At 40.8% G+C, this 16,110-nt stretch overlaps 1 protein-coding gene across 1 annotated transcript; it reads left to right on the top strand. All coding sequences in view use genetic code 11, as the record gives it.

Annotated features, from left to right (window-relative positions):
* Positions 1 to 2,269: 2,269 nt before the first annotated feature.
* Positions 2,270 to 6,586, top strand: EGR_01133 (Adenosine 3'-phospho 5'-phosphosulfate transporter; the record flags this gene model as incomplete). The annotated part of the gene is made up of 10 exons (XM_024490382.1): positions 2,270 to 2,303; positions 3,104 to 3,234; positions 3,475 to 3,599; positions 3,633 to 3,787; positions 4,318 to 4,425; positions 4,825 to 4,922; positions 5,400 to 5,492; positions 5,607 to 5,718; positions 5,990 to 6,059; positions 6,466 to 6,586. 10 exons carry the CDS (start codon positions 2,270 to 2,272, stop codon positions 6,584 to 6,586), a joined length of 1,047 nt encoding a protein of 348 aa, XP_024355201.1.
* Between the last annotated feature and the right edge of the window lie 9,524 nt (positions 6,587 to 16,110).

Raw genomic sequence — 16,110 nt, 5'->3', positions numbered from 1 at the left:
GCTTAAAGTTCTAAAAACTTTCTGCCAAATCTAAGACTGTTTCGGATTTTAAAGACATTTATAATACCGTATGCATACCTTATGTGCACAGCTTAATGAACTTTATCCATTTGATGGCAAAAAACTTTGGCTTACTTAGTTTCGCACTCAGCGATTCTGTTTGCAGAACTTAAATAAAATTTTGTCATTACCCCCCGGCAAACACAAATTTTTTTAACCAAAATCCCGTTTGGCTTGAAAAAGCATGCGTTTTCTAAATTTTTTATCTTCTTGAGTAATTTATTACTTCGATTAACTGTAAATTTCCGTCAACCTCAGCAGACTATCCGAATAAGCGTATAGATTTGGGTCTTCTGCATGCTAGCAATGCACCTTTCCTCTTGCTGATGCGACTTATTGTAGCGTCCCGAGACTGTCCTGAAGACAAAAGAAGTCACAATACACGGGTAGAATATATATATTCAGCACAGAGAAGGTGTCTGAACCACTGGCATGCCCCGAAGGCCAGCACACCCGGCGGGGGTACAAGAAGGCGCCTCATCAATACCGAGGGATAAACCACCATCGTATTACATTATTGCTAGCTTAGGAAAGACTCCGAACTCCATATTGTTGGTAGTGACAAATGAACTCGGTCAATGGGACAACTATACCAATTCTATTGTCATTTACCGGACCTTTATGTCACGAAATACGGTCATTTGATGCTTATGCTTAATCGTGCAAAAACTTTAATGAGGGAGTTAGGCTGACGTCCACCCTCGGCAATTATCCTATCGTACTCCGTAGGAATGCTATAAATAACTGAAGAGATGCCTGACTCCAATAAACAAACGACACTGCCTTTGCACCTTTCCTGGCTAAGAGAAGGCTAAAAAAATGAGTTATAGGCACTAAAGTGAGAATGAAGTAGCGAAAATGTATAGGCGCCTAATAGTACCTCCTTGAAACTTCTTTAAATTCTGCTTTTATCCAAATGTTAATGCTTTTGCGGAAAGGTTTACGCAAGAACGGTTAAGTGCGCAAAGTGCACTCTTTTAAGACAAAGTCTAGCTATGAACGGTAAAAGACCCCGGTTTTGAAGTACAGTTTGAAATGGATTAAAATTTAAGTACAATGCAACTCCAATGATGCATCACCACTACTTCGATCAAATTTTCTGTGCCCATGAGGAAATTCAGTAAATTCATCCTTTACCATATTTTGGCTGACTCAGAAATGGCACCTGCTACAGTCTTTGAATGAGGTTCTCGAAGAGGCAAGGAACGGACATTGATTCCATATATTGTATAGCAGCATGCTAATCTGGATCAATGCTTTAGTCTCCATATGTTGTGCCAACATTGGGAGGCATGAGTATTTAGTTGTCCAATGTGTAGTAAGCCGAGCTTTACCTGAGGTTGTACTAGGCCATTGTGGCATGGCAGAACATATGCTACTGACGTACAGAGGAGTCAAGGATAGTGACATGACCCAAAGAAACGCAGCCGGGTATAAGTACGCTAAGTAAAGATTGGAACCTTTGTAAAATCAAGCATAAAGTTAGACAAAATATGAAAGCATTACGCCAACAGCATCCCAGACATTCCATTTGTTAATTATGAATATTCATCAGCGTTGGCATGGCTTACTATGGCCTCAGAAAAAATAGTGGCGCTAAGGCTTTAGTTTCTATGGTGATGAGGATGGCCATAAGCTTGAACACTTAATTAATTTGTAGAAAACATCAAGGTACTCATTTAACCAAATGAATTTTAACGAAAAAAATGAACTAGCCTACCGGTTTTGTGTTAGCATATTAGTTTGCCCTAAAATTTAAAATGCGCCTAGATCCCCTTACATTATTAAATTCTAATATTACGAGTCTTCCTTGAAGGCGCCTTGATGCATGTTAATGGAGAAAATCCTCCTACTGTTTTACTACAGAAGCACTAAAAGGGTTTAGATAAGGCTAAAACGCTGTACTACAAACTAATCCGTTAAAAATATTATTCATTGAGTATCAGGCTACTGCAAAATGTTTAATAGAGCAGATTTGACATTTAGAACCCTTTAATTTCACTGGATACCTTCCCCGTAAAAGACAGCACGCAAGTAAATGATTGTTTTTTTAATAGCAGTCCTTTTATTTTTAACTAATGCCTTTTGCAAGACTAGAAAAGGAAATGATGCTCATTTTGTTTTCTTTACTCAAATGATTCGACCTTTTGTTACTTATTGGCTGCTTTAAAGTATGACTGGTGTGTAAGGTTCGCGTTCCTCTTTTGAGATGCTTCGGTTGCGCCGTTCCTTCATAGATATACGTAAGTTCGTGGTGGCCTGGCGCACATTTTTTCGCCTTTGATCCTTTTGGTGCATGCTTTCGCGCAAATCGGCTTCTTTCCTGCACGCTTACTGCAATCACCATTGCTCATATTAATCAGCATTTTCCAGAATTGGAGGCCTTCTATTACGAAAAGTGCCCCATAGCAGCCCAATCTGCATGTGCGCTTACACACTTGTTCATTCCTTAGATTAATATACTTAGTAGTCTAATCAACTTATATTTCTTGCATCATCACTACATTTCTTAACTACTCGGATTTTTATTCCATATGGTCTTTTGGCTTTTAAGTAACTCGAAGTAAATTCCAAGTGGGTGTTTCCAATTCTTTGCCTTAACACAGCATTTTGAGAGACATTTGCACTAGTCCAATGTTCGTGGACAATGTTAGTTTCCTGAAGGAGAAACTACGTAGTGCATGAATTGTTTCATGTGTTTGCATTAGTAAAGATTTTGGATGTTTTAGGGGCCAGATAAAACTTTTTAATTACCGCGTTAGGTACTTTATTGTTAGATGCCGAACACTAGTACACCAGAAAGCGCATGCCTGCCCTTGGTACAACAGCGTTTCCTTATATACCGCTTAATCTACCTTATAAATCGCTGTTAGATTAGTTAACACCTTCATTTACTCTCGAAGATACACATCCTAATGTACATCGATTGAACTCTGGGCTTGCTCTTTTAATTTTCGCCCTTTTTTATGCCAAAATGCCTATGCTTTGGTTCGAGTGAATGTGTTTCATTCGTTAAGTTTACTTGCTCTGCTTTCTTTTTAAGACGAAGAGCAGATGCCAAAGAGCCCTGTTTTGATTTTCGGACAAGATGTTTCTTGTCTTCCTAAGGGCTGTATTTTTATGATCGGTTCCCTCGGTATCTTCATTCTCTACATCGTCTATGGAGGCGTCCAGGTTGGAAATTAATGATTTTCACATAGTTGCCTTGAAAATTAAAAGGAAATCGTCGCTGCTATCATGCGTTCCTAAAGAGTAGAAATCGCATTTTCATGCCTTAATTCGTAGCATAATGTTTTGCCATTTTGAGCGTCAAGCATTTATTTTTATTCGACTTCCTAAACTTTTCTTATATTTATAGTTAAAACACTTCCTACAGCTGGATTGTGCCTCCTGTTTATTTTTCGGGGCTTTTAGGAGTATCTATTCAAAACGCCTGGTCTCAGTGAACACTTCATGGCGCTGACCGCCTACCAGTTCTGCCTTTACGGAATCATATCATTTATTGAGAGCAGAATAATCGGTGTTGTCTACCACTCTAAGTAAGGGTGTCTTTTTTTTCCTTCCATCCACAGCTTTCCACCTTGGCTCTACTGTTCCGTTGGAATCACTACAACGGGCACTATCCTCCTTTCTAATGCCGCCGTTGTCTATCTCAACTATCCGACTCAGGTCATTTTCAAGTGCTGCAAGCTCATTCCCGTAATGGTTTTCAGCGTTGTCATTCAAGGTTTGTCATTATTCTTCAACTACCACCTTTCCTTTTATGCAACATTAAATGAACTGGTTTCAAGCTATAAGTATCTCCGTTTAGGTATCCTCAGTCGCTTACGAAAATTCTACCCTATTCTGAGGTCCGAGCTATCCAATGCGATTTTTATTACTAGAAGGTCATCACTGCTTTTGTTAGCTCAACTATGGGCCTTGCGAATCGAGTTGTTATTTCTGTTGCCTACTTGTGGGATTAGCCTTTTACTGTGTCTGGCCGATGCTATTTAAACTCTGATGAATAGGAAAAAGTCGTAGTTTGAATATTACTTTTCCTACCTACTTTCCAAAGGGTGTTTTGTAACCCTGTTTTATGGTATACGTAGCTGTTGTAGGCACTGATGCCCTCCCAACTCGTTGACCTTGTATCATAATGAGCTTGGACGAGTACTTTTTGTTGTGAAGGCCACTTTCAAAGACATGGGTGACTCGATGGACATCGCGAGTAACTTAGTCATAAACTATTTTTTAAAGAATTCCACATACTTTTAGGGAAACAATATAAATTCATCGATTACGTTGCCGTTGCCTGCATGATCGTCGGCCTTATATTTTTCACTCTAACTGACGTCAGCGTCCAACTGACCTTCGATATTCGAGGTATGCATCCTTTTCTCATTTAAACTCTGAGCCACCAACTACTTTCACGCACTTTTGGTTTTACTGACACGTCTGCTAACATCATTACATATGTATGACGCCCCTATTTTCTTATCTGAGACCGCTCATCACAGTTATGTGACACACTTGACTGGAGAGAACTGAACTAGATCAGAAGGGAAAAACAAGACAAAAATAATTAGTTTAAAATTGGCGTAATAGAACATCTACGCTGTAGTGGTCATTTTTCTCCTAGGACTCTAGTAGCATTCATTACCAAATTCCCATGTGAGCCTCAACTGCCTCACCTTTCATGTTCCGATAGGATACAACCTCCGTTACTTTATAGCAGAATATAATACAGTGTATAATATTGTATGTATTAATTTTGGTCTATAGGTATTTTCGCCATCAGCTTGGCTCTCATCTGCGACGGCTACATTGGTAATCTTCAAGAGCTGGCGATGAAGTCTTATCACATCCCCGCCCTTCAAATTGTACGTGCTTTGAGACCTAAGTATTTTTTTAGAGCGAGAAACCTGCAACGACTATGACTTTGATATGTCACTAATGTATAATTTTAGCCACCACCTCGACTTAATCGTGTTTTGTTACACTGTTTAGGGTAAACCAGCTTAACCTTTGGTGTGCATCACTGAGGTCACTTTTTTCTGGGACAGATGGCGTCACATGTGTGTCGGTTGCAATTGAACCGGGTCAAATTATGACAATTTTTTGTTTGTAAACTGCTTTTACGTTTGAGTGTGTGCACCTTTCGCCTACCTTTTCCTCAACGACTGACGATCCCCTGATAATGTTTGCTAGTAGACTAGGCTAATCTCTCCACATCAAAGTACGACTCAGCTCTTCTACAATTGCTTGCCTATCCAACTCTTAGTGCTTTATCTACCTTAAAAAGAGACTGGTCATTTTAGCCGTAGGGTTAACCTGCCCAATGCTCCCTCCTATTTCAGTTGACCTACTCCTATGCATTTGGATTTGTACTGATATTGGTACTTCTCCTCCTCACAAACAACCTCATCTCCTCGGCTGTGTTCTTTTTTGAGGTGCGCTATTTACACTAACGCTGCCAAATTATCCCTGTTTTAGACTATTTTTATTTTGATATCCTCATAGTCTATGCTATACAAGAGCTTTGTTTTTACTTCTCCTTTCTGTAGCACTTCAGTGATGTTTTCTTTTGGAGTACACTCTTCGTACTCTCTGGCTATTTCGGCCTGCAGTTTGTTCTCCTCCTGGTGCACCACTTTGGTGCCCTTCTAGCTGTTACCGGTATGCGATGTAGTCTGGTGCCACTCCCACCTCCTCATACACCTATATTCTGAACTGTAAAGATGCTATTCGAAACATGCTATTGTGCACAAGATCCGAATTTTACCTTTAAAAGTACAAGTTCTGATTTGGCTTTAAAACCCTTTATATTGCATATTGCTCCATTTGTAAACAGGCTTGCTTTCGCAGCCTACTTACGCACATAGTTTGTGCAAAAAAGCACATTCGGTGATTGAAGACAATCTACCTGCTATTTCTTTTGCGCATTCAGTGACCACGGTTCGTAAGGCTGTGACCATCGTTCTTTCATTTCTCGTCTTTCGGAAGCCCTTTTCTATCGAGTGAGTCCTCTTTTTCTCCCAAAAATTTCTGGTAGATTGTTTCTTTGGGAAGGTACTCAGTTCCCACAGTGGAAAGATATCACGACTTGTTAGAAAACAAGTGGCGATATAAGCACATGCCCTGGCTTACCCGTGATTAGGAAAACCACATCCCCTATCCCCTTCTAAAAAGAAGAATAGAAATTTCAGATGTATATTTTCACGTTCAGTGGGTAATGGTGAAGCTATTATTAATTTTGTGCATGCATTAGTTAGGCATAAAATTGAGGTTTTTTTCTTAACATTGGTATGGTATAGCGGTTTGAAAGGAAGTGCTCCTAGTAATTCCACTTCCCTTCAGCTTGCATTCCGCCAATAGCACAGACACATGATCCACCTTCCACCTCGTGTTGTTTTCTGCTCCCAGATATGTCTGGTCTGGCTCCTTGGTGGTGATTGGGATATTCCTTCACTCCTACAGCAAAAACAATGGCCCCAAGGCCGAACGAGATTATGAGTCGAAGGATGGGGAACAACAGATTGTCTAATTTACTAGATGTTCAGTTTTCTATTATAACTTAGTCTAAATAAATATTTTCATGTTCTTGTCTTTATAGTATTAGAACTTATGAAGTAACAGACGCCTGCATTAAGATTGCATGAATTTCTTTCTTACGGAGTTGTTATTCTCACTGATAAGCCAATACCTGTAGTGTGGCATGCAATCGGCACCTTTGCACCCATGGGTGTGGAGTATGCGAATCCTATTGTATCGAAAACAAAGCTGTAAAGAAGAATGGGTGAGTGAAAACGCTATTTTCCACGATTTAAGCTGCTAAAGGTCAAGTTTGGGTTATTGAGTGCCACCGGAATTTTTACCGACGTGTTGGTTTCCAGTGCTATTTGTGCTGGGAACAAGAAAAAATTTAAAACGGTCATATGATTTCTCTCAGATTTAGATAGTCAATCTGTAGCTCTGTTGACATTCTTCTAAAGCAATCTGAATTTCCTCTAAACTTTTGGTGGAAAAGGGTGCTTTAGTCACTGCGGCTAAAGCTAACTTGTGCAGACGTCAGTGAGGCATAAGGGCCGGTGTCCTGTAGCTAATGGCTGGAGTTGTACCACATGCGACTTTTACGCAAATTCTCAGGAGCCTCGTTATCGAAGAACTCCTTCCCAACCTTATTTGATCAATACCATTTCCGTAAGGGATTGTGAACTAGAAGAATGCTGTGGCAATACCCTTGCTCTCGGATTATGAAGTGTGATTCACCCCGAGAGATGACTTATTGTCGTAACTTGAGTATTCTCCTTTTAACCCACGCAAATCGGTGCATGAGAGCAGTGGGAAAAACACTTGAAAACAGTCGTGTTCGCTGTTTATGTGGATCTCAAACAGAAGCGTCAAAGCCATAAAAGTAGGGACGCATTGCTCACGTTGGGAGAAGCGCTAAAGGCATCCTTCTCTTGATTAATGTCATTGCCACTGCTTTACGGCAACTGCACTACAGTACGTGAGTTGTAAAATGTCTCAAAGGCATTCGTAGATTAAAGTGTGCGTTAATATTGTCATTTGTATAGTGGCTTGAGTTTCTTGCCTGAACAATGCTTCGTAAATATGCCACTTGCTCCTCATCAAATTTTGTGGTGATGGTGACGGATCTTCCTCTGAGACTCGGCTAACGAAAATGTTGAACGCACAACTATTGCAAATACGAAACCATGTTTTGTGGGTCTAATGACTACAACAAGATTATTGCAAAATTTTCTAATCTTAGTGACAATGTGGCATTTTCTTATTTAACTAGGTAATAAAAGTACCCTTATTTATTACGGTTTGGTCTTTACCATCTGCCTGTTCAACGGCATTTTGAAACTGCTTCCAATATTAGAACTTAGTTGGATTTTTCAGCTGCTGATGATTTGGTCTTCTGAATTACACCACTCAAAGATTTCAGTGCAACACTGCGCTTGCAGAGTCATTCGCGCTTGACGTCAAAACGACGGTGGAGATTAGAAAGAAGACTTAGTACTATGTTCTAATTGTTAGGTAATCTTTAAAGGTCAGGTCAAGATTTCGCGGCGTCACTATTCATGCAGCCCAATTCACTTCTCGTTATGGCGTGAAATCCTTCATTTGCTACTCAAATGATCTCAACTCCAATACGGTCACTAGCCGGATCAACAGGCAAACCTGGAGGAAGGGGAAGGCCAGTAGACGTCTGCGTTGCACACCTACTTGTGTATTCCACCCAGTAGTAGCAGTCACTGCAGGTTTTAGAGTTCAGCAAGCCCTAGTAAAGTACCTACAAGGTTTAGGCCAGGGTTCAGATTATTTCACAACTTACATTTTCGACAGTCAAAGTGTTTTAAAGTGCTCAGCTCTTTCAGTCAAGGGCACGGGCAAACTCCACAACTTCTATATTTCAGGAGAAGTCGAGCATCCTCACCTCCCTTTTGACATCCTTTCGGAAGAGCCATGCCTTCGCTCCACTGCCTAAATAAGGGGACAGTAGAACGCTGGCAAATGGAAGACTTGTTGCACACATCTAAACCACTGAATTAAATAGACTATCGCAAAGAGGCCCATTTTCGCTAATAAAACAGTAGGAGCGGATTCACTTAGAATTTTACCGGTCGCTGCCATCACATATGCCATGGAGTAAACTACGGCGCACTTACTGTAAACTGCCTGACCTAGTACTTACTCTATTTCCTCCACTTTATTCGATCTAACCGAAAGCACTTTAATCCAAAAGTAAAGGTTTTGGGTTTGGACGCTTGTTCTGACTTGTCGGGGAACTTTCGTACTCTTGAAAATCAAAGCGTGTAAATAAAGCGAGTCTAGGTAGTTTTCAGATCTGTAAGCAACACTCTAAGCATGATGAAAGGAAGGCATATGTCTTGGGTGTTCGCTTTATTGTGGAAGCGATATGTGGTGCTCGTTGAAAGGATTGCCGTCCTCTTTCTTTGACCAATCCACTAACTTGATGACTGAATTGTTGTTACGAGGAGCTGTGCCCACCCCAAAATGGGTTGCTCTTCTGTAGTGTTGATCCACCCTCTTCATATTTACGTCAGCCGTTAAAAATGCACGTATAGAAATAATTTTTCCTCTGTTTTATATCTTGTAAGCAGCACAGAAGTATACTAGCCTTTCTTTTGCCCGAGGTTTGCCAGCTGTCCTGACGACTGACTATATTGGAGTCGGGATCATTGGGGTCGCAAATGAAGGGTTTCGTGCCATGACGATAGGCCAAGTAGGTTGCACAAGTAGTGATGTCGTGATGAAGACATTTCGACTGGTGACAAGATTTATTTATGTCTTTTCATTCTCATTTATTAAAGGACTGAGATCTTGATATTACATCTATCATCAAGACAGATGGACGACGAAAGCTATCCATTTTAAGAAGCCGTAGGTCCATTAGGCACGCGACTACTTCCAGTTGCACTTTGGATGCTATTAACCTTAAGAGAAGTGAATTTGTTGCAATCCATGGTCATATTTTCGGTACATAAGAGTAAAATTTTTTCCTACTTAACAATAACTGCATTTGAAAGAAAATCCTCTTTATCTTCTAAATAGACTAAAACGTCCTATCGCTTAATGTCGTATAGGGTCATTGAATTTAATGCACGGAATGCAGTAGTTGATACCATTTACTCCTAAGAGGAAAGTACTCCCTCCATTCCGGTGCAGGCAATGGTGACAAAGCATTCATTGGCAGTTTGTTTTACTCGTAATATGGATGGCAGGACGTTGACAAATGCAGCTAGTGAGGTCGCACGAGTTGTGCCCCTGGCAGAGGAAGCAATGGAGGGACATGCAAATATTTTGGCAGTAGGACACAGATCAGCGATTATACCAGGGTATACCGATTGGGATGACCTTTGGTTTCACCGAGCTTTACAGGAAATTTGATACTAAGGCGACATATCGGCCTCGTACTCGAACTTGTGGTGGCATGCAGGGTTAGAATCACACATGGAAGAGACAGGGCTAGACAAGGTGACAAGGGAGGCAGCCATTAAAGAAGAATGGCAATCCAGCGCTATACAAGCCCTTCTTTTAAGTAATGTGTAAGAAGAAAAGGGAACAATGTCAGTAGTGATCGGTAACTGAACAATCTAGGTAAGTTGATAATTAAGCTTGCAAAATAGTGGTTAAGTGATATTTTTAGCAATTTACTTGATTAAGAAGGGATGATGGCATCTATTTGATTCACAACGTGGGGATGCAGTTTGCAATACCATTCCAAAACGGATCAAACTGATGTCACATGCCATACATTACTGAAAGATGGGAATAAGCTGCCAGATTTCGATCAAATTCTTTTGTTATCTGTTACCTAACTGGCTGACTTGCGGTGAGAAAGGGTTGCTTTTTTGGAACCTTAAGCTGGTAAGCAGACCATTTCTTGTCTCCAAACAACCTCTTAACACAAGGCTGACTCTGCACTTATGAGGCATTCAACACCTTCCCTCCTGAGGGCCACACTTGATGTGTATGCGGGTGTCAAGCTGGAGATGCAATTGTTCACTTGATAAAGTCCAACCAACCTCAGAAGAAAATTGCAATTCTACTCTATGTAATATTACTGGAGCTTGCCCGGGAAAAACATTCCCATCTTTTCCTTCTATTCCTTATAATCAGAATTGGGTGGAACTCCGGAACTAGTCAGGTCTTATATCGCAAAAGCACCCTTGGGAAGGCCTCATACGGCACCTTACAATGGGGCGTAGGGATGGAGAGAGGGAGGAAAAGAGATACTGCTTTCTTTTGCCTCGTCTCCAAAGTGCTATGTTAATGTTTATCCAAATAATAAGCATCAGGTTTTTTGTGGCATTAGTATTAAGCGCTTACATGTGGAATGGAATGAAGTGCTGGGAAGTGGGTGTGAGAAGGAGCTCAGCCTTTTCTTGGCATCTGGAGACAAACTTTGCATAGGTGTGGTTTGAGACTACCTTTTTTTGTTGAGAAAGGATAAGAGGTAGTCGTGTTGGTTGCTTCAAGGAATGGATTTTGAGAAGTAGCTTCATGCATTTGTTTGAAAAAAAAAAGCTCACGAATCCATTAGGTCGCATTATAACTGAAGTATTTCCATAAATAGAAGTTGTAACAGCACAGGGATATGTTAGTCCAAATCGTCAGTAATTAGTATGTTGTCAGTACTCCTGGAGCATTCTGTTTTCATGGCAGAATGCAGCACCCCATCAACTGTAACCGTCATTAATACATCCCTATAAAGTTAAAAGCTTGGAGAAAGTATCCTGCATTTTGGTGAAAAAAGGAAAATTTCTGTGAATTTACTTCTTCACACACGTGATTTATCGCAATCTGATATCGTCAAGCGGAACTACAAGAGATTCTGTGATCAGATTTGAAGGCTCAGGTAGGGGGATTTCCGCCGGTGACTGCCAGGTGAGTTGTGGTTTGAAGGGGATGGGAAAGCATTTGTAGGAAAAAATCCCGACAAAAATGGCCTATAGGTGGTGTCGAATGAGATTGAACTTGGAAGACACCAGCATGTTCCCTGTAGGAGGTGAAGAAACGAAAGGATGCATTGAGGACAGTTTAATCGTTGGACAGGGGAGCCTCAAATTTCATTGAGGTTTTAAAGATTTTGAATATGCTGAAGCGAATTTGAACTTGAGGTTAAATTCCAGATTGAGGTCACAGGAATGGAAGATAAGGGTAGATCACACTGGAATTGCACAAGTCTTTTTTAATACCCTAATTCTTATATGTTCTCACGCACTTATTCTCGACTGTTGTAATCCCATACACTAACAAATTATAAGGGGAACCGATTTAAAAAATGCAAAACAATTTCATTCTGACGTGATTTTGCCTTTTATGGTTTTCCATGTGGAGTCGCTCAGAAGTCGGTCCTGTCAGGTCTGTGGTTCCAACCTATTCAACGTATCAACACTGCCATCCTGACCATAAGAGTGAACCCAAAGATAGGGCTATCAGTTTTTGCACGAATCAGAGTTACCAGTCTTTAATGTCACCTCAGATTAAGGAGGAATAGTCTTCTGGGGTGATAGATCGCAAGGCATCTCCAATACAATCAACCGCATTGTGCTAGTAGACTTGAGAACCTCCAGCTCTCTTATTTACGCAAGAGTGAACATTTTTGCACTTCATTAACACATGTGCAAAAGCGGGATGACGTTGAAGTAGAAGGTAAAATGAGGTAAACCTCCGAACACTATGGCAAGATGTACTTTCTCGTCGGGGCGGATGCACTAAAAGTTCCGGTATTTGGTTATCAAGAAGTAGATCAAACGTCAACTTGAACTGCTCCTGCTTGTATGCCTTTTGAACCTTCTAATTGCTCCTCGCACTTTTAAACTCAGCCTGAATGAGAGGCAGCTTTGAGCACTAAGACGGTGATAAATGGATTGTGAGTTGCCTAACTTTTTCCTACAGACAAAGTTTTGACAGCTCAATGTAAGTTTCAAGCCTGCTACTGGCGAACCCTGCTTCATCCATAACCAGCAAGACCGATAAAAAAGCAACCTAAAAATAGCAGAAGGCTTCCTTATGGCTTTTAACAAACTTCCGACTACTCCAAGCCATTATTTAATCCCAGCGATAATATGAAATCACTTTCGTTTGCGTTTATGCCAATGAATGCCAGCGAGTTAGTGAAATCCCGAAATTAGAGCTTCCCTGGAAAGCGAATAAATTTCTACGTCGATTCCGGACTTTTAAAATTGTTTGTAATTTCGGTACCTCCCATAACTCCGTCTTCAAAATGTCTTATCCACCATAGGCGTTCCCGTTCAGACGGACGACCTGGATAGCGTCCCTTTAAAGACTTTTACTTTCATTGATCAAAATCTTTTCACTCCCTTTCTTTCTAAGTCGGAGGCAAATTAGAGCACCTCACATTCCTTATCTTATTTTCCATCAAGTTCCCTACTAATTTATCATCTATGTATACAATTCTTTTTTGAAGATGATTTTAGAAAACCCCAAAGCGTCTGATTAGTTACAAAAGCTCTCTATGCTTTTCATGCTTCTACATGTGCATTGGAAACCGTGAAGACGGGAGAACCGGTAGTAACTAACCTTGCTTTGAGGTGAGCACCTCTGTTAAACAAGTTGAGCAACCTTACTGCTTGATGGAGGGATTACTAGTACAAAAATTAAAAGGGAATTCAAGCAATGAAGGAGACACAGCGTTTTATTAGATACTAAGTATCGTGAGCAAAGGATGTGTGGGTGTGTATGTGTGGCAGAGAGCATAAATTCCTCTTTACTGACATACTGGTTCGTCAGGGTACAAAGTTGTTTGTAGACCCATCTTCAGCGCCTCGGAAGTCTAGCCGCGTGGAATTTTGACCACAAGAATGTAGAAAGGCAAGTTGGAAATGATTTCTGAATTTTGGACGAAATTAATGCGAGGAATGGATAAAGGGTCAAGTTTTAATGAAACCCTTAATCTTTTCCATTTTTTTGAGGGAGCAGTTTCAAAAAATTCTTCACTTTTATATTTGCCTTGGAAACGTTTTGCTATGTGACCACTTATGTCCAGTGGATCACTAATCCTTGCAGATTGGCGCACCATTTATCATTATAGGGTGAGGATGAATATAAAATCTGTCCCTAAGATGCCCTGAAGATGAAAGACCAGCATTCTGCCACAAGCTTGGCATTATGGCTACCTTTGATAGGTGTAGTCGGTACAGAGGTGAAGTTGCCTCCCGTCAAGTTTATCCCTATGAGTACATTGACCGGTTGCATGTAGAGCCCTCTGAACGTTCTACTGACCGCAGCCGTGACGACGGAGAATAAAAAGCCATGAAAGCGAGTCACATATATTGGTATCGCATCGTTTCATTTGATTTTATCCCTATTTACTCCGACTTGAACAGACAAATTGAAGTGCTTCGGGGTTATCAAGCCTCTTCAATTTCGCCACCCCAAAGCTACTGATTAAAGAGAGTCCTAGAGAAACTTCAAAAGACAATGACAAGATGATTGATGCACCTCGCAAACACCCATTACTGGCAAATACTATGGAGGTTTCCAGGATTTATCGATTCAAGAGTAAACATACCTAAGTGACAGGTTAGAATGCTAACTAGCCTGTAGACCACCAAATGCGTATTTGCTGTCTTATTATAAGAAAATCAAAGGACCACAAAGGTGATTAAAAGCACTTTTTTGAATTAAATAAAATCTTTACAACAGGGCATACACTCGTTGTGAATTACACCCCTATAAATGCTTTCGTTAGACTAAAATCATGGTCTTAAGGCGGCTAGATGCTGTCGAGGTATCCCCTCGCTCTCCTAACCAGACTAGTCACTACAGAATAGTCACTAGGGCTGCCTATAATCACTTCTCCACCTCTCTACTAACTGGATAGAAACTTGATAGATATGACTGGATAGCACTGTTTCGGGAACAACGTAGCAAGGAGAAATGGACGCGAAACTACTCCCACAAAACTATGACAAACCCCGTCCTTGATTAAATGACTGCTTTTAGGCCAGTGTTCTTACGACTAGTGATGGGTATGCATGATAGCCGGTAAATTCTTTATACCCAGTAGAATACCTCCTCAGCTACATGCAAACCAGATGAATGGCGCAGTTGTTTCGTGGGTGTTCCTACAGCACCGAATACGTTGTGATGGCTGACGCGGGAGATTGACCCCGCAGGAGACGATGCTCAGACGAAGAGGTTTCTTTAATACCCTGATGGTCTGTACAGCTCTTCGCTATGGTTTTACGAGCACTTTAGGCTCTGCGATTGTACTTCCGCTAAGCGGCATGGTCTCTGTGCCATGGCAGTATCCTCTCCCCGAGCCCTTCTGTACGCCGACAATACATATTGTGCCCAAGTGTTGTCTTCTTTCATCTTCAGAAAGGTTTCAGGGCGTCATAAAGTCACCCGCATTTTTAAACAATTTAAAATATTTTTGTGAGGTCTTGGTCATGTTTGGATTTTAAATTGACCAAATAGAATCACCTTCAGAAGCCAGTTCCCAAATCTACCATAAGGTTTTGCCTAAGGGAAAGTTTTAACGCAAAATATTGTAGTGCGTTGGGTAAGTTTTTGAGACTACTGTTAATATGGCCTAAAGTGGTGCTTATAAATCTAAATTTTCCCTTTTGCAATCAAAAATGATAAATCAAGGAAATTCCAAACACATGAAAGGGAAACAATAAACTGCCACACCATTCAATAAAGCAGCATGTGTAAAAGGCTTGCCTGAGTTGAATATAATCACTCTCAAAATGATAGGCCCCTCTACTCAAATAAGATGTGACGTGTACTCCTCTATTGTCACTGGCAAATACCACTGACTCGATACATCATACGCCTTGCCAATGAACTGCCAGTGAGTCGCAAATTCCAACGCTATAATTCCTAACGTGCGTGCACTGGCAACCACGACTGCTGTCATTCAGTGTGGTTTCATTCATATTCGTAGAAAGCGCTAATATAATTCGACTCACCCAAAGCGAAGAAAACTATGAGGCTAAAGGAAAAATGGGTGTGCCCCGAGCTCAAACCTTTCACTGGTCACTAGTCCCCTACCCTGCGATCCTACAGATCGGTTGTTAGTACTTATAAGTTTGTGTTCTGGTCTATTTGAGAGTAAAATGTAAAGCTTCGAAATTCATTGCACATCGCTTCCAATATTTGTGCAGTTCCCATAGGTTTTGGAACGGTTTTCATTAGGTAAAGCTAAAATTAGTTATATAATCGAGCAAATGACGTTTTAAGGAGGCATATGAATGCTGCTTCATTGTTTATCTGTTGGGCAGAGGTAAGTAAAAATGATGCAACTAAACTAAAAACATCAAATAAACCTTATGGGTCGTAATACGATGCACCAGTGTGAGAGAGTCAATGATTGCCGCACAGACGGCTTAGGAGGCTGTAGGCACGGGGATCAGATCATGCCTCCGAAAGAGGAGTGTACACCGAAAAAGCCGAGTACCCGTATCTAAGCCTCTGGCAAAAATAATCTTAGAGCCTTACACAGCCCTCTTCGTCCATTGGGTGTCCTTTTCGACACTAGTCTTAAATACCCTTCTGCTT

This window comes from Echinococcus granulosus, assembly GCF_000524195.1.
Source record: "Echinococcus granulosus chromosome Unknown EG_S00004, whole genome shotgun sequence".
Taxonomy (NCBI): Eukaryota; Metazoa; Platyhelminthes; class Cestoda; order Cyclophyllidea; family Taeniidae; genus Echinococcus; species Echinococcus granulosus.
The sequence above is the reverse complement of the archived record's forward strand: the minus strand, read 5'-3'. Positions and strand labels throughout refer to the sequence as shown.